Here is a 13,809-nt window from a genome sequence, read left to right as displayed (position 1 = left end):
CAGAGCACTGGAGCAGGCTGCCCAGAGATGTTATGGAGTCTCCATCTCTGGAGATATTCAAAACCCACCTGAACGCTGTGCTGTGCAATCTGCTCTTAGGTGATCCTGCTCTGGCAGGGCGGTTGGACTAGATGATCTCCAGAGGTCCTTGCCAACCCCAACCATTCTGTGATTCTGTGATAGGATGTTATGTTGCATATATAATTGGGGGAGTTGGATGGAAGGCAAGCAGCTTAGGAACTTGCTAAGTACTGGTTGGGGATGGTGAGCATTTTCATGGTGCATCACTTGTTTTTGTATATTCTTTTACCATCATCATCATTATTACTATTACACTTACAGTAATGTTTCTTTTCCTGTCCTATCAAACTAGATTTATCTCAGCCCATGAGTTTTACCTTTTTCTTTTCGATTCTCTCCCCCATCCCAGTGAGAGGGGGAGAGAGCAAATGTCAGTAGCTTGCAGCTCTGTTTAAGAACATAAACTACACTGGTGGACTTTCAAAACTGCTCAGCAGCTATCCACTTTCATTAAAATTGCTATAAAACAGCTGGATGTTAAGCATGCTGGCAAGTCTCAGCATACCAAGTAGATGCCTAAATGCCAGTGGAGCTTTTCTGAAAGCTATGCTAATTTTCATTGCTGAGGTCCATGCAAGCAATTATGATGCAGTTTATTTATGTGATTAAAAAATGAGAGTAAACCAGAGTTTGAACTGGAAAATGGCATGGGGTACACCACTGTTAATTGATCCGCTCCCACTGCTTTTACTTTAACTAGGTTCATTGAACTTACAGAATTTGCAGATATGAGTTATAATACCTTGGCACCCTAAAAAGTTAAAATTTATTGGAAGAACTTAAAAAAATATGTTGCCAAGTAGGATGACTGAGTAGCCACACACATAGTGAGTAATTTCTGCAACAATCTGATATAATCAACAATCTGGCAGTCACTAAGACAGAAAAAGATAGAAAGGTGCCAAATAATGACTATACATAATCTGACCTTGTAAGAACATAAACAGACAAAACATCTCAAAACTAAAGACATCATTTTATGCAAATGTACTACACATTTAAGTATGCATTGAAAATGGTGCTGATTTGAAGGTCATGAAAAATACACTCTTATTTATATGACCAGAACTTACAATTGATTTGAACAGCTAATGTAATCTAATGTATCAATAAATAAATGTTTTCACATGGACACACTCCATACATTCTAATGGGGACATTTATGAGAATAAATGTTTCATATAGAAAAAAGTGCATAGTGTGAGCAACAGAAGTAGAATATTTTTATCAAAACGCTGTTTTCAACCTTTGGCAATGCAGAGTTAATATAAAGAGAGGAAAGGTTTGTATTTTCTATTCATCCCTGTCATTCCTCAATAATTTTAAGACCACGTGCAAAAGTGATTTACCTAGGGAAGGTCTACTCTTCAACTAAATAAATTTATCCCAACAGATTTAGCAGAAAATCATATGCTCAGTATATCATGAGACACTGAATTAAAAGTCAGGTAAGTGGCCAGTGTAGTAGGATAAAAAAAAGGATTATAGCATCATATTGCCACAAGTTTTGATTTGAACAGCATCTCATGGTAGCTTTAAAGCATTTACTGATACTTTATTGACATTTACTGGTATTTACTAAATTTAATTGATGGAAAAACATATTTGGAAATTAATGCCACACGTAACTGCTGAATGGTTACAATTTTCATTGTTTACAATTTTTCACAGTGTCACTTATCTACACAAGAAACGCCAGTCACATTGGCAGGACTTTTGAACAGCTATATACTTAGCAAAAAGACCAAAAAGGTCCCTTTGCATCGTATCTACACATTACATTGAACTACGACAGTTCTAAACATTCTAAAATATCAGCTGGCAAAATACCTCCAGAGACAGAAAAGTTGTTACAAAAAAAATAAAATAAAATGTGTAGGGCATGATCTATTAAAGAAAAGTAGAGAAATGACAGTGCATTCTGCCTGTATTGACTAAAAGTAACCAATTGCCATTTCACTGGAAAGTGAAATTTCAGGCCCAAATCTCTCCTGCCTTGATAAGCTAACAGAGCAATACCACGATCATTCTAGAAGCTTGCCTGAAACCTCTTTTATTAATGGACTGCAAAGTTATTAATTCTTACTGTAATGAGTTTATTTTATTTATTTGATGTTGCACTAAAATTACATTAAAAATAATTTCAAAAATATTTACATTCCCAAATTGATATTATTCTGATACCAGCTGGCAAGCAAATCAAACGATTGCTTAATTCACGTGCATAAAGTATTTAGCACCATTTGAGATGCCACATGGTGTCTAAGAATCTACACAGCACCAGTAAATGTGTCACTGGATTTAGGAGGGAACACTTCCAGAAAACCTGCTGGGAGCCAGGCGGCGTGATAATCCAAGACGGCTCTAAAATCTGCACATAGGTTTGTTCTTATGTGCTGGCAACTGCACTAGATCTTCATTGCCTACAGCTGGGATGTCAGGAATGTAGTTGATGTGGAGAAGCCTACACACATAGGCAAGTAAGAGACTGAATCATACCTTCAGTCCCTTCAGATGCAATTCATTTAAAATCAATTGAAAGAATTCACAAAATGTTGTAGAGGAGGACTGAATATACACACAGTTACCCCTAATCAGTTGGTGGGAACCACTCCAAAAAAACCCTAGAACTCTAGTCAGGTGTGAACTCATGTCAGCTGCACTTCTTTAGTGATGCTAGAGATGGCTAAAGAGCTGAAAAAGGTTATAACTTCATAATAACAACCATGCTGCTCTGAAGGTGTTTGAAGGAGTTAGAGATTGACTGACATACAGTCATGCCCTCCATTTTTGCTAAGCAAAGGATCCTTCAATTGTTTCACCTAGCCAAATATATATTGAAAAGGTCAGAACTCGATGAACCTCATCCTGATAACTGCCTGATTAATTGTATTTTTAGCAGTACAAAGAAATATGTCTTTTCCAAATGCCAGCTGGGCTGTGAAAGGAATTTACAAGTTTGCCTTACAATGTACATTATGTAAACTAGGATTGAAAGGGTTTCTACTAGATTATTATATTCATATTCATATTCATATACACTTTTAAAATCACATACGACCAGATGTGATGTGTGCATTCTGAGAGGATTTAGAGGCTTAGCATTTCCTACAGGTTCCCTGCAACATCTCTATATAAACAAGAACAGAAGCCAGGTGGATCAGTTCACTTTCTCTCCAGTGACTTACAGGGTATTTAAGTACTTCACTTCATAAGGGCTGGATTGTTTCTGCCCCTGGGCAAGAAAACTAATTTAGATGCCTGTATTAGTTTCACTGGATCTAAGCCACAGTGTATTTAATGCTCTAAGACTATGCATTATCCTACTGATGTGATTTGTAAGCCTCTGAATGTGGTATTATTAACAGTGTTGCAGAGAGAAAGGCAATAATATCTATGCTTCACCCATGATAATTTTTAGCTTTCATAGTTAACCAATGATCTACTATTACAAGTAGTTGCAAAAAAGGTCCATTATAAATATGGCACCAGTTATCTTTATCTTAACCATTTCTGCAAGTAAATATTTGTGCTCTTTTTATCATGCACATCTTTGCTGAGAAACATTAAAACATAGTAACATCCTCATTCTTTACTAGACATGCTATTCTAGGCATTACATATCCTGTGTTAACTCCTAATTCTTTCTTGTAAATTCCTTCAGCAGCCCAACTGCCATTAGCAACTTCTCACTTTCTTAAGAAACAACATAAACATAAAATTTTGCTCTATAGAATCTGCATGCATTCCTGACTCATGCTGTAGCCTCAACACTAACAGACATATCACACTGTTTACAGACAATCAGGAAAAAACCCAAGCTTTTAATCTTCATAAATATGACTACATCACTAGTAAACAAAACAGGGCAAGACAGAGGCTGAAACATGCTGAAGAACCATTCTGTTTCAGGAAAGGAGGAAAGAAAGATAAGGAGGATTGAGTGATATGAATTCCTCAGAAGTTAATGTTTCAGCTTCAACAGAAGTTGAGGTTAGACTTTTGCATGTGTAGAATTAGTGAGGATTCAGGTGAACTGTTTTGTGTGGGATGGTAAACACTACATCACATGTCATGGGGAAGGAAATCATTAGGTGATGGGTCAGGACAGTCATCAGGGAAAAAGGTGAGAACAACTTTAGCTATTCTAGCCAGACCTTAATGTGTGTACTGGCAGAACAGGAGCCTGCAGTGTGCCCTTGCTGCAAAGAAGGCTAACAGTGTCCTGGTCTGCACTACACAAAGTACTGCTGGTAGGTTAAGGGAGCTGATCCTTCCCCTCTAATCAGCACTGGCGAGTCCAGTCCTGGAGTGCTGTGTTCAGTTCTAGGCTCCTCAATTCAAGAGAGACATGGACATACTGTAGAGAACTCAATGAAGTGTCATGAAGATGATGAAGAAACTGGAGCATCTCTCCTATGGAGAAAGGCTGAGAGATCCAGCACAATTCAGCCTGGAGAAAAGAAGGCTCAGTGGGGTCTTACCTATGTGCAGAAATACCTGAAGAGAGGGTGCACAGAGGATGAAGCCAGGCTCTATTCAGTGCTGTGCACTGTGGGGGGCAAAGCACAAACGGAAACACATGGATTTCGCCCTGAACATCAAGAAACACTTTATACTGTGAGAGTAGCTGGGCCCTGGCTCACTTGTTGGAGGTATTCAAAAGCCATTAGTACATGGTTACAGGAAATGGCCCTAGGTGTCCCCACAGCAGCAGAGGAGTTGGTCCAGATGACATCCAGAGGACACTTCCAACCTCAACCATTATGCGACTCTGTGATTATGTTTATCATATGATGTTAAACTGTCTTTACTGTTCTTGTTTTGTTTTGCATGTACTAATTTTATTTAATTCTTTAAAAATTTAATTGTTTTAAATTAAAATTTTCTCTTAAAAAATACTGCTGAAAATTGAGGGCCTTTTAGCCCCCAAAGCCCTAATTTCTTAGACTTTTTGAACAACTGACAAAAATGTCACACTAACATTTGTTCTGTGTTTGCTAACTTACTCTCTCTTAAGAATGCTATTAAAGATCAAAGGAAAATATTTATAATACATTTCTAAATGGAAAATTCAAGTAGATAATCTAAAATACTTCAGCATTGACAAGGTTTAGGGCTCACAGAAATTTTTACTCTCCCTGAATCCTTTAAGAGTGAAAATGAACATGAATTAAAATAGATTTTCTGTGAAGATCAACACACAATACTTGGAAGACCTATTGAAAGGAAGCAACTGAATCTTTAATATTATAACGTGAAATATTTTTTTATATTGGTCAAGCCACCAATTTTTCTAGTTTGATTTGAATGAAGAAATAAAAACTATTTTAATTTAGCAACTGGTTTCTGCCAAATCGAAGCAGCAAAATTAAACTAAGATTCTATGGCAACATTGCAGGTTTTATTATTTAATTGTCAGCTTCATGATACCTTCCTTTTAATGTATTAATACCAATTGGCTTCTCCTAAATTCTTCTATTGAATTTTGAATTACGTTGTTTGATATCCTATTACTCAGGTCTGACTACATTGCCAATATAATTACTGCACCTTGAAAGTGAAATGAGGTATCATAAAAACTCATGCTATAAATTTAAGCCTTCATTTTAAGAGGATCTCAGTACAATATTTCCAATCTGTTAATAATCTTTGCAGTGTATGACTTCATCTTTTTTAGTGAAATTAAAATTAAGGAACCCAAACCTTTTCTTCTCAAAGGTCCAATGATTAGCGTTTAATTTTGACCTGGCCTCTCTCCGGAGAGATTTCAGTTAATATTCAATGCAGTGAAAATGACAGAGTGTTTTATTTGATTTATTCCTAAGTATAAACCATAGTAAGAAAAAAATCACCTTTTCATAATAAATTTTCACCTCCAGCTCTCAATTATTCTCTGTTGAACTTTTGTTATAACTTAATTTTAATTTGGAAATAATTTTTAAATACTTTTTTAGCGTTATAGCAAACATTTATATGATGTGGTACTAAATTACAGAGTAGCACAACTACATAGGGTTGATTTTCAGATTAAATTGAACAAAAAATATGGAGAGTTGCCAGACATATATAAGTCTAAAATAATTCTTTTTGAAACTCCTTACAAACAGTCTTGAAGCTGGTTTTTGTAGGTCTTTTTTGTTGGCTGGTTGTGGGTTTTTTTTCATATACTCTACTCACAGGCCACCTGGCTTCTGGATGTTCAGAAATGATCATGTCCTGTTTAGAAGTTAAGACTTTAAACTGAAGAAAGAAATTCTATTAGAAACTTTTTAAAATATTCAGTTTTAAGTTAATGTAACTGCTTTAGGAGTTTATAGGTGGGTGCCAGTGATTTGAGATATCAATGATACACATTTAACTCTGATATCCCTATCTGTGATAGTAGAAATCTAATCTTAATTCAGTTGCTAGACATGGGATATTGTGATACTTTAGATAACTTAAAGTATTCAGGATATTCTCAAGAGGATGATGTAATACAAAGTGAAAACAATTCATCTGCATAAAGGAGGGACATTAAATGCTGCTAGCAGTCTCTCAGGGTACCCTTACCACAGAGTCACCAGAAGAAACCCAGAAGCAGACACTGTGGAGTGTAGACTTAGCTGCTCAACTATGCAGGGAACTGCCTTTAGCACTATGGATAAAGACCTACAGCACTCATCTTGGCAACATGCAGGTCACAGGTTCACATAAAATTAGCAGTGCAGAGGTAAGAAAAGCGTGTGATATCTAGATGAAGTAAGATCCTTACTGATTAAAGGAATGTAGCTAAATTTATCAGCCATATGTTTAGAATTTGTAGTAGTGTCTGAACATAAAAACAGTTTGACACTTTGCCTCTAAATTATTTCAGATGATACCTCATTTACCATAGAAACACAGAATCATAGAACAGCCCAGGTTGGAAGCAACTTTGCAAGATCTTCTGGTCCAATCTTTCATGAGAAAGGGAGACCAGATGAGAACGAGACCACTACGTACCTTACACAGAAATACATACGTAACATGGTATTTTACCTACAGCTCTTGAAAGGGAAAATAAACTTGTTAATCCTGGGCCTATTTTTCAGCAATTCACAGTGGGGGTGTATGTGTTTATTTTTAAAGCCAAGTAAGTGAATAAATAAAGAAATAAGAAATACATTTTGCACTCAGACAGAGAAGATATTGATGACATCTTCTGATGTATCAGTGACTCTATTTACTCATTAGATCCTCAGCTCAGTTTTTGATCTCTAAGGAACAATTAAGTATGCTCAAATGAACATGAAGACATTTAGATACATGACAATATTGTCTCTGGCGTCCTATGAAGAAATAACTCCTGTAGATACTGATATAATCTAATATTATTGGTAGCATAATTTTGGAATTATCTAAAATAGGCTGACTAGTCAAGGTTAGGCTATGGTTGAACTCTATGATCTAAAGGGTCTCTTCCAACATAGGTGATTCTATGATTCTATGATCAAAAAACAAGTCTGAAGGGCCAGATGATTCGGTGATTCAGTGTTGTGATGTTCCCCCTAAACAGTTCTTTTTAGGTGTGCAACTTAGAGCACCAAAAAGGGCTGTGATGTGCTGACCCTGGCCAGCAGCCAAACACATACCCTGGCTTTCACTCACTCCTCTTTCCTGTGGGATGGGAAGAAAATAAAAGGAAGGTGAGAATCACAGAATAACAGAATCATTAGGGTTGGAAAAGACCGCCAAGATCATCTAGGCCAACTGTCCCCCTACCACCTATATTAGTAACTAAACCATATCCCCAAGTATTTCATCCAATCTTTCCTTGAACAACCTGAGGGATGGTGACTCCACCACCTCCCTGGGAAACCCATTCCAATGTCCAACTACTCCTTCTGAGAAGAAATCTCTCCTAATTTCCAAACTAAACCTTCCCTGGCACAACTTGCAGCCATTCCCTCTTGTCCTATCGCTACTTATCTTCAAGAAGAGGCTGAAGACTCATATCACAGAATCACAGAATCACAAGGTTGGAAGAGATCTTTAAAGATCATCAAGTCCAACCATTCCCATCCTATGCTAAACCATCCTATGCAAAGCAAAGAGGAATTAATTCACTACTTCCCAATGGTAGGAAGATATCCATCCACATCCTGGTAAACAGTGTCTCAGTATGTGTAACAGTTGCTTAGGAAGACAAATGCTTTAAGAACAATTGTTGTCCTCCTCCCTTCCTTCCCCCTCCTTTCACTGAACTTTTCAGTGAGGATATCTTCCTCAGAAAGAGAAATGAAAAAGATTGCTTAGCCTCTGAAAAACTTGCTTCAGTGGTTCACTGCTTTCCAAGTGATTCCCTCTCCACAGCTAATGTCTGACCTGAACAGCGTATGCTACAACTTGGGGCATTTGCTTGTTCTTACATTTTATGGTGTTCCCAAGAAGAATGTGTTCTATGATTTTCCCTTCAAGAAGTCTTAAGTTGCTATTAGGTCAACAAATAGCCTCCTCTTCTCCTCAAGACTGAACAACCCTGCTTCCTCAGCCTCTCTCAGGTGACATACAATCTTGGCAGCCTGTCACTGGTCCTTCTTCTGTTTCTATGCCCTTCAAATTGTGGAGTGCAAAACTGGAAACAATCTTTCAGGTGCAGCCTTAGCAGTACCAGGTATTATGGCCCGCTGATACGATTTTTTTCCTGATGTGGACCAATATGCAGTGTTCCTCATTCATGCTGTTGGCTCATACTCAGCCTGGTATCTGTCATAATACCAAGGAACTGAGAATATTTAGCATCATGCCTATTCTTCTTAGCATGTCATTAGAACTGCGGTTACTCCTTTTCAGTTTCACAATTTAGCATTTCTTGGGTATCTGTTGGCCTAATCCTCAAGTTTATTGAGGTAACTTTTGATGAAGGGCTGCCATTCCTTTTTTATTTCAAATTCTGAACAGTTTGGCTTTTAAACACCGAGAAGAATAAACAACTGAAGTTTATAATCTGATGAGATTTTCACAATAACAATTGTATTATCATTGTTGGTTTTGTTATTACTAACATTATTAAAAAATTAAAAATACCTGAGGTGGAAGCAGTGGCAATCTTATATAAGCAAGTAGCATACTTAGGTCATTGCATCGCCTCTGCATATCGTACTTCACCCACATCATTAAGGCATGGAAAATGGTCTCTTCATCGGGAACGTTTACATCATCACTAGCAAGAAGTTTGTGGAGTTCTTCAGCTGGTAGAAGTAAAAATTCTTGATTTCTTATAACTTCCATTATATTGTCCTGAGAAGTAAAAAGAATTTCAGATTCAGTAATATTAGAAGAAAACACACACAACTGTTAAAGCTAATAAATGCACAGTATTGTTCAATATCTGCCATACCTAGCCCTCTGACAGCTCATGAGAAAGAAACCCCAAAGATGATTAGAACTAAACAGCTACGGTTGCAATTCAAATATGAATGTATTCAGAAAATAATATTAAGATTATGCGGTAATACTGTATTTAAAAATAGAATTAGCACAGGCTAGGGCAAACCTGCATACTGCTTGAAATTTTTATAAACTAATCTGTAATCAAGCACATTCAATATACTGTATACATGAACATACTAATGTTTCCTGTATTTTTTCACTATCTGATCTACATTTTAAATAACTTGTCAGTGATATACAGTTGTCAATATCCAGATGATGGCAGCCTATACGTATGGCAAGGTCAAGAGGAAGACCAATGCCATGAACTTGCTGATATTTATTAAATTTGTTTAGAACAGATTAATATCCAGCTAACACGTAAAATGTATACAGCAATTAAAATATCACAGTATTAAAATTTACAATTTAATTTATAATTAAAATTTACAAACCAAACCCCAACCCTAAAATACCCCCAAATAAACTAAGTAACAACATATAAACTAATGAAAAACATTTCATTTAGTTGACTGAATCCTAAGAACTAAACTAAGTGCTTTCTGAACTACCTACCCTACATTAACAGCACAGAACCTAAACACAGTTTTGCACCCATCTTTTTCCAAATATTTCTTTTAAGGTGCTTGATCTCTGTGGACAAAATGCAAATATATTCTCACATTCTTGATTCATAGACAACTGTAAGAAAGCGAAGCCGATATTGACTGGAGACACGAGACACTCTTAATTTTTTACTTAAAAATGTAAACCATCTTTTTCCATAAAAAAAGTAAATTGCAGTATTTGATAGATAAAATATAATAATGAATTTCATAATGATATTTTGGATAGACTTTGTTAGAGCAAGATAAGAAGCAGGGAAGGAATGACAAAGCATCAAATGACAAACAGATTCAAGTGTAAGATCATCAAAACTGAGAGAAGCGGATAATTCTGCTGTTAGGCCCACTAAATTTGACTCAGCATATCAAAATTCAAATTAATGCTATCTATCATTGCTTATTTGGGTCTGAGCCAGGGGAAAGACTGATTGGTCATCAGGAACTGAGAAAAAATCAACACAGAAGTACTGGGACAGTATAACTAATAAAAAATAAAATAAATGGTGCCAAGCTTAAAACATCAGAATTGCAGTCTGGCCCTAGTAAATCACATATTGTCCTTCCCCCTCGTCCCATGTAATAGAGGGAATCTAATATTTTATTGCTTCAACAACATATTTTTGGAAAGTTACTGCTTATAAGAATCTATTAAAATCTGCATATTGTTTTATATAAGGTAGCAGAGATGAGTAATACAAAGACATGGCAAGATCATGACAGACAGAAGTTTCACTGAGATACGTAGTTGCACATCAAATACATACATGCAAACAATAAATTAGTTAAAGCTGAGAGTGATGCTTATGAATGCGACTACTTTTACAGGTAAAACTTAACTTTCAATGAGTAACTTTTAACTTTACTTTTATTGCACACCAAAAATGGGACTCTGACATAACACATAATCAAAGACACACACACACACATATACAGGGTATCTGTTGTCCTAATCCTATATATACACACACACACATACAGGGTCACGGTCTGCATTAACAATGATGTTGACTTATCTGTACATAATAGATAATTAGATGAAAACACGACTCAGTTGTGGGGTTTTTTTTATTGCTTAATTAAATATCAATAGGTACCTAAACCCCAGATTTGTATGGACTAAGGTTTTAAATCCATTGACTCATGATGAAGTTCAAATTGTGTGACTAGAACATTGTATGATAGCTTGGAAATGTAAGGGAACTAGTTTGCAGGCACTTAAGCACAAGTTGGCTTAATTAATTTTAATTAAAAAGCCATAAAACTCAGAAAATTTCATTGCACTTCTCAGTAAAATGATTTATAAGCCAAAGTTTAATTAAGGCCGGTTAAACTGACATTAAATCCCATTATGAAAAAAAAATATATCTAGTTCTTAATAGGAACCAACATCAAGCTTTGCAATATCGTATTAATCCAAAGGCCTAATATTGCTGAGAAGTATTGCGACGGTGGAACAGAGTTTATGAACTCACAGAACTTAATTAATTGTGAATAACACTCAGAGCAGGAGCTCAAAATTCAGAATAATAATTTTAGGGTTTATTTAGTCGGGGTTTTTTTAATAATTTTAAATTGTCTTTTCATTTGGATATATGCTTAAGGAGAACTTGTTTCAGCCTCTGTACTGATTTACCATTGAACGTAGAATCTAATAAAGTTTTCATACAAAACATATGGAACATATCTGTTCTTCCAAACATCTGGATTTATATTAGTTCCATGTTACTTAGAGCCTAGTATTGTATATTATTTAATAAATATTCTTTATATCACTGTAACTTCTGTATATATACACACATTTATATGGCATATTTATACAAATTATATATATAAAAATATATATAACAGCAATAAAATCCAGTTTCTTGATCTTCAGAGCTAAAAAACTCTCTCCTTCAACTATTTAGCATTTCCTAAATTGACTATTTAATGTATAGAACTTCCTAGATCACATTTTAATTCCTTGAGATTCATTTCATTTAGAGCAGCAAAGCACAGTTCAATGACTGTTTTATCATAACAGAAACAATTTATTAAATGCTTAATGTAGAAAAAAAATCTACCTTTCTTTTAAAATACAATTGGTTTTCATTTTTGCAAGGAGTAGGATACAAAACATGGATGTGACCTACTGTTAAAATTTTCAGTGTAAGCAAAATGAATTTTAAATTCTCCTGAAATTAAGTTTTGAGATTGGAATTGTGCTACTCAGTCCTACTCTAGTGAATTGTTTTCAAGAATGCTTAGGTTGTGACAGACTGAGAAACTTTAATCTTCAGAATAAGATTTCTAAGCATTTAAGACCATACAGGGTTATGTGACTGAGGTATATGAATTCTCAGGACCTGAAACTTTTGACTCTTAACACTTCAGAAGCTTTTAAAATCTGGTCTTCACTGTCTCATAAGTCTCATAAGATCAACTGGGCTGTGACTAATGCATCTCCGGCATGGGTCATTCACTTAGCCTTTCCCTTCAGCAAGAACTGTGATGTTGTAATTCAGCACTGGATTTTTGCTTTTAAATTAGAAAAGGTAACGTAAAGTAGAAAGTATGAAAGTCTCTGAGTGCACATGGAGAAAGCTATGTCTCACTTGGTTGCTCTTTCACTTTCTCAAAATGATCATGCAATAACCATTGCTGTGGGGTTATAGCATTTCCAAGATGGAGCTGTCTCACTTTAAACCTTTTCAGAAGCACACAGGGTTAGAGTTAGATGACCATAAAGTACTAGCATAGTAGAATCATGTAAACATAACATCTGTATTTAAGGGTAGATATGCAAGCACCTGAGTATCTAACAAATTGTGCATTATAGAATCGTACATCAGTTTTGTTGTAAGGCACCTTACAGATCATCTTGTTCCAACCATCCTGCATTGGGCAGGGACACCATCCACTAGACCAAGTTGTCCAAAGTCCCATCCAACCTGGCCTTGAATGCTTCCAGTGAGGTGGTGATGTCCACAACTCCTCTGGGCAACCTGTTCCAGTGCCTCACCACTCTTACCATAAAAAAAAAAAAAAAAAAAAAAAAAAAAAAAAAAAAATAAATTCCCAATATCTAATCTACATCAACTCTCCTTCATTCAGCTTAAAGCAATTATCCCTTGCCCTATCAGTACATGCCCTTGTAAAAAGTTCCTTCCCAGATCTCTTGAAGACCTCTTTCACGTACAGGAAGAGCACAACATGGTCTCTCTGGAGGCTTTTCTTCTCCAAGATGAACCAGCTCAATTCTCCAAGCCTGCTTTCATAGGACATGTGCTCCAGCCCTCCAGTTATCTCAATGGCCCTCCTCTGGGCTCGCTCTAACCACTTAATGTCCTTCTTGTGTTGGGAGCTCCAGAGCTGGATGCAATACGCCAGGTGCCTGAAGTGAAGCCATGCTGGCTGTCACAAATCACCTCCTTATTATCCATATGCCTGAGCATAGTTTCCAGGAGGATCTGCTCCATGATCTTGCCAGGCACAGAGGTGAGACTGACTGGCCTGTAGTTCTCCCAATCTTCCTTTTTTTCCCTTTTTCCCCAGCTGTCCTTGCTTCCACCCTCTGTAGGCTATTTTTTGTATTTAGTTTGCCCAGGAGCTCCTTGTTCATGCATGCCAGCCTCCTGGCAATTTTGTCTGACTTCCTCTTTGGTGGGATGCATCACTTGTGAGTTCAGAGGAAATGGTACTTGACTTATAACCATCTTTCTTGGGC

At 36.3% G+C, this 13,809-nt stretch overlaps 1 protein-coding gene across 2 annotated transcripts in view; it reads right to left on the bottom strand.

The window, feature by feature from the left end:
- KLHL1 (kelch like family member 1) overlaps nucleotides 1-13,809 on the bottom strand; it is a gene marked incomplete at both ends in the record, with an annotated part of 238,023 nt that overhangs the window by 89,828 nt on the left and 134,386 nt on the right. For both annotated transcript variants that reach the window (XM_084276570.1, XM_084276571.1), the window contains one exon: nucleotides 9,133-9,345. In XM_084276570.1, coding sequence (XP_084132696.1) covers nucleotides 9,133-9,345 — 213 coding nt within the window. The remainder of the gene's footprint in view (nucleotides 1-9,132; nucleotides 9,346-13,809) is intronic.

Source organism: Gallinula chloropus (assembly GCF_964237585.1).
Source record: "Gallinula chloropus genome assembly, chromosome: 1".
Lineage (NCBI taxonomy): Eukaryota > Metazoa > Chordata > Aves > Gruiformes > Rallidae > Gallinula > Gallinula chloropus.
The sequence above is the reverse complement of the archived record's forward strand: the minus strand, read 5'-3'. Positions and strand labels throughout refer to the sequence as shown.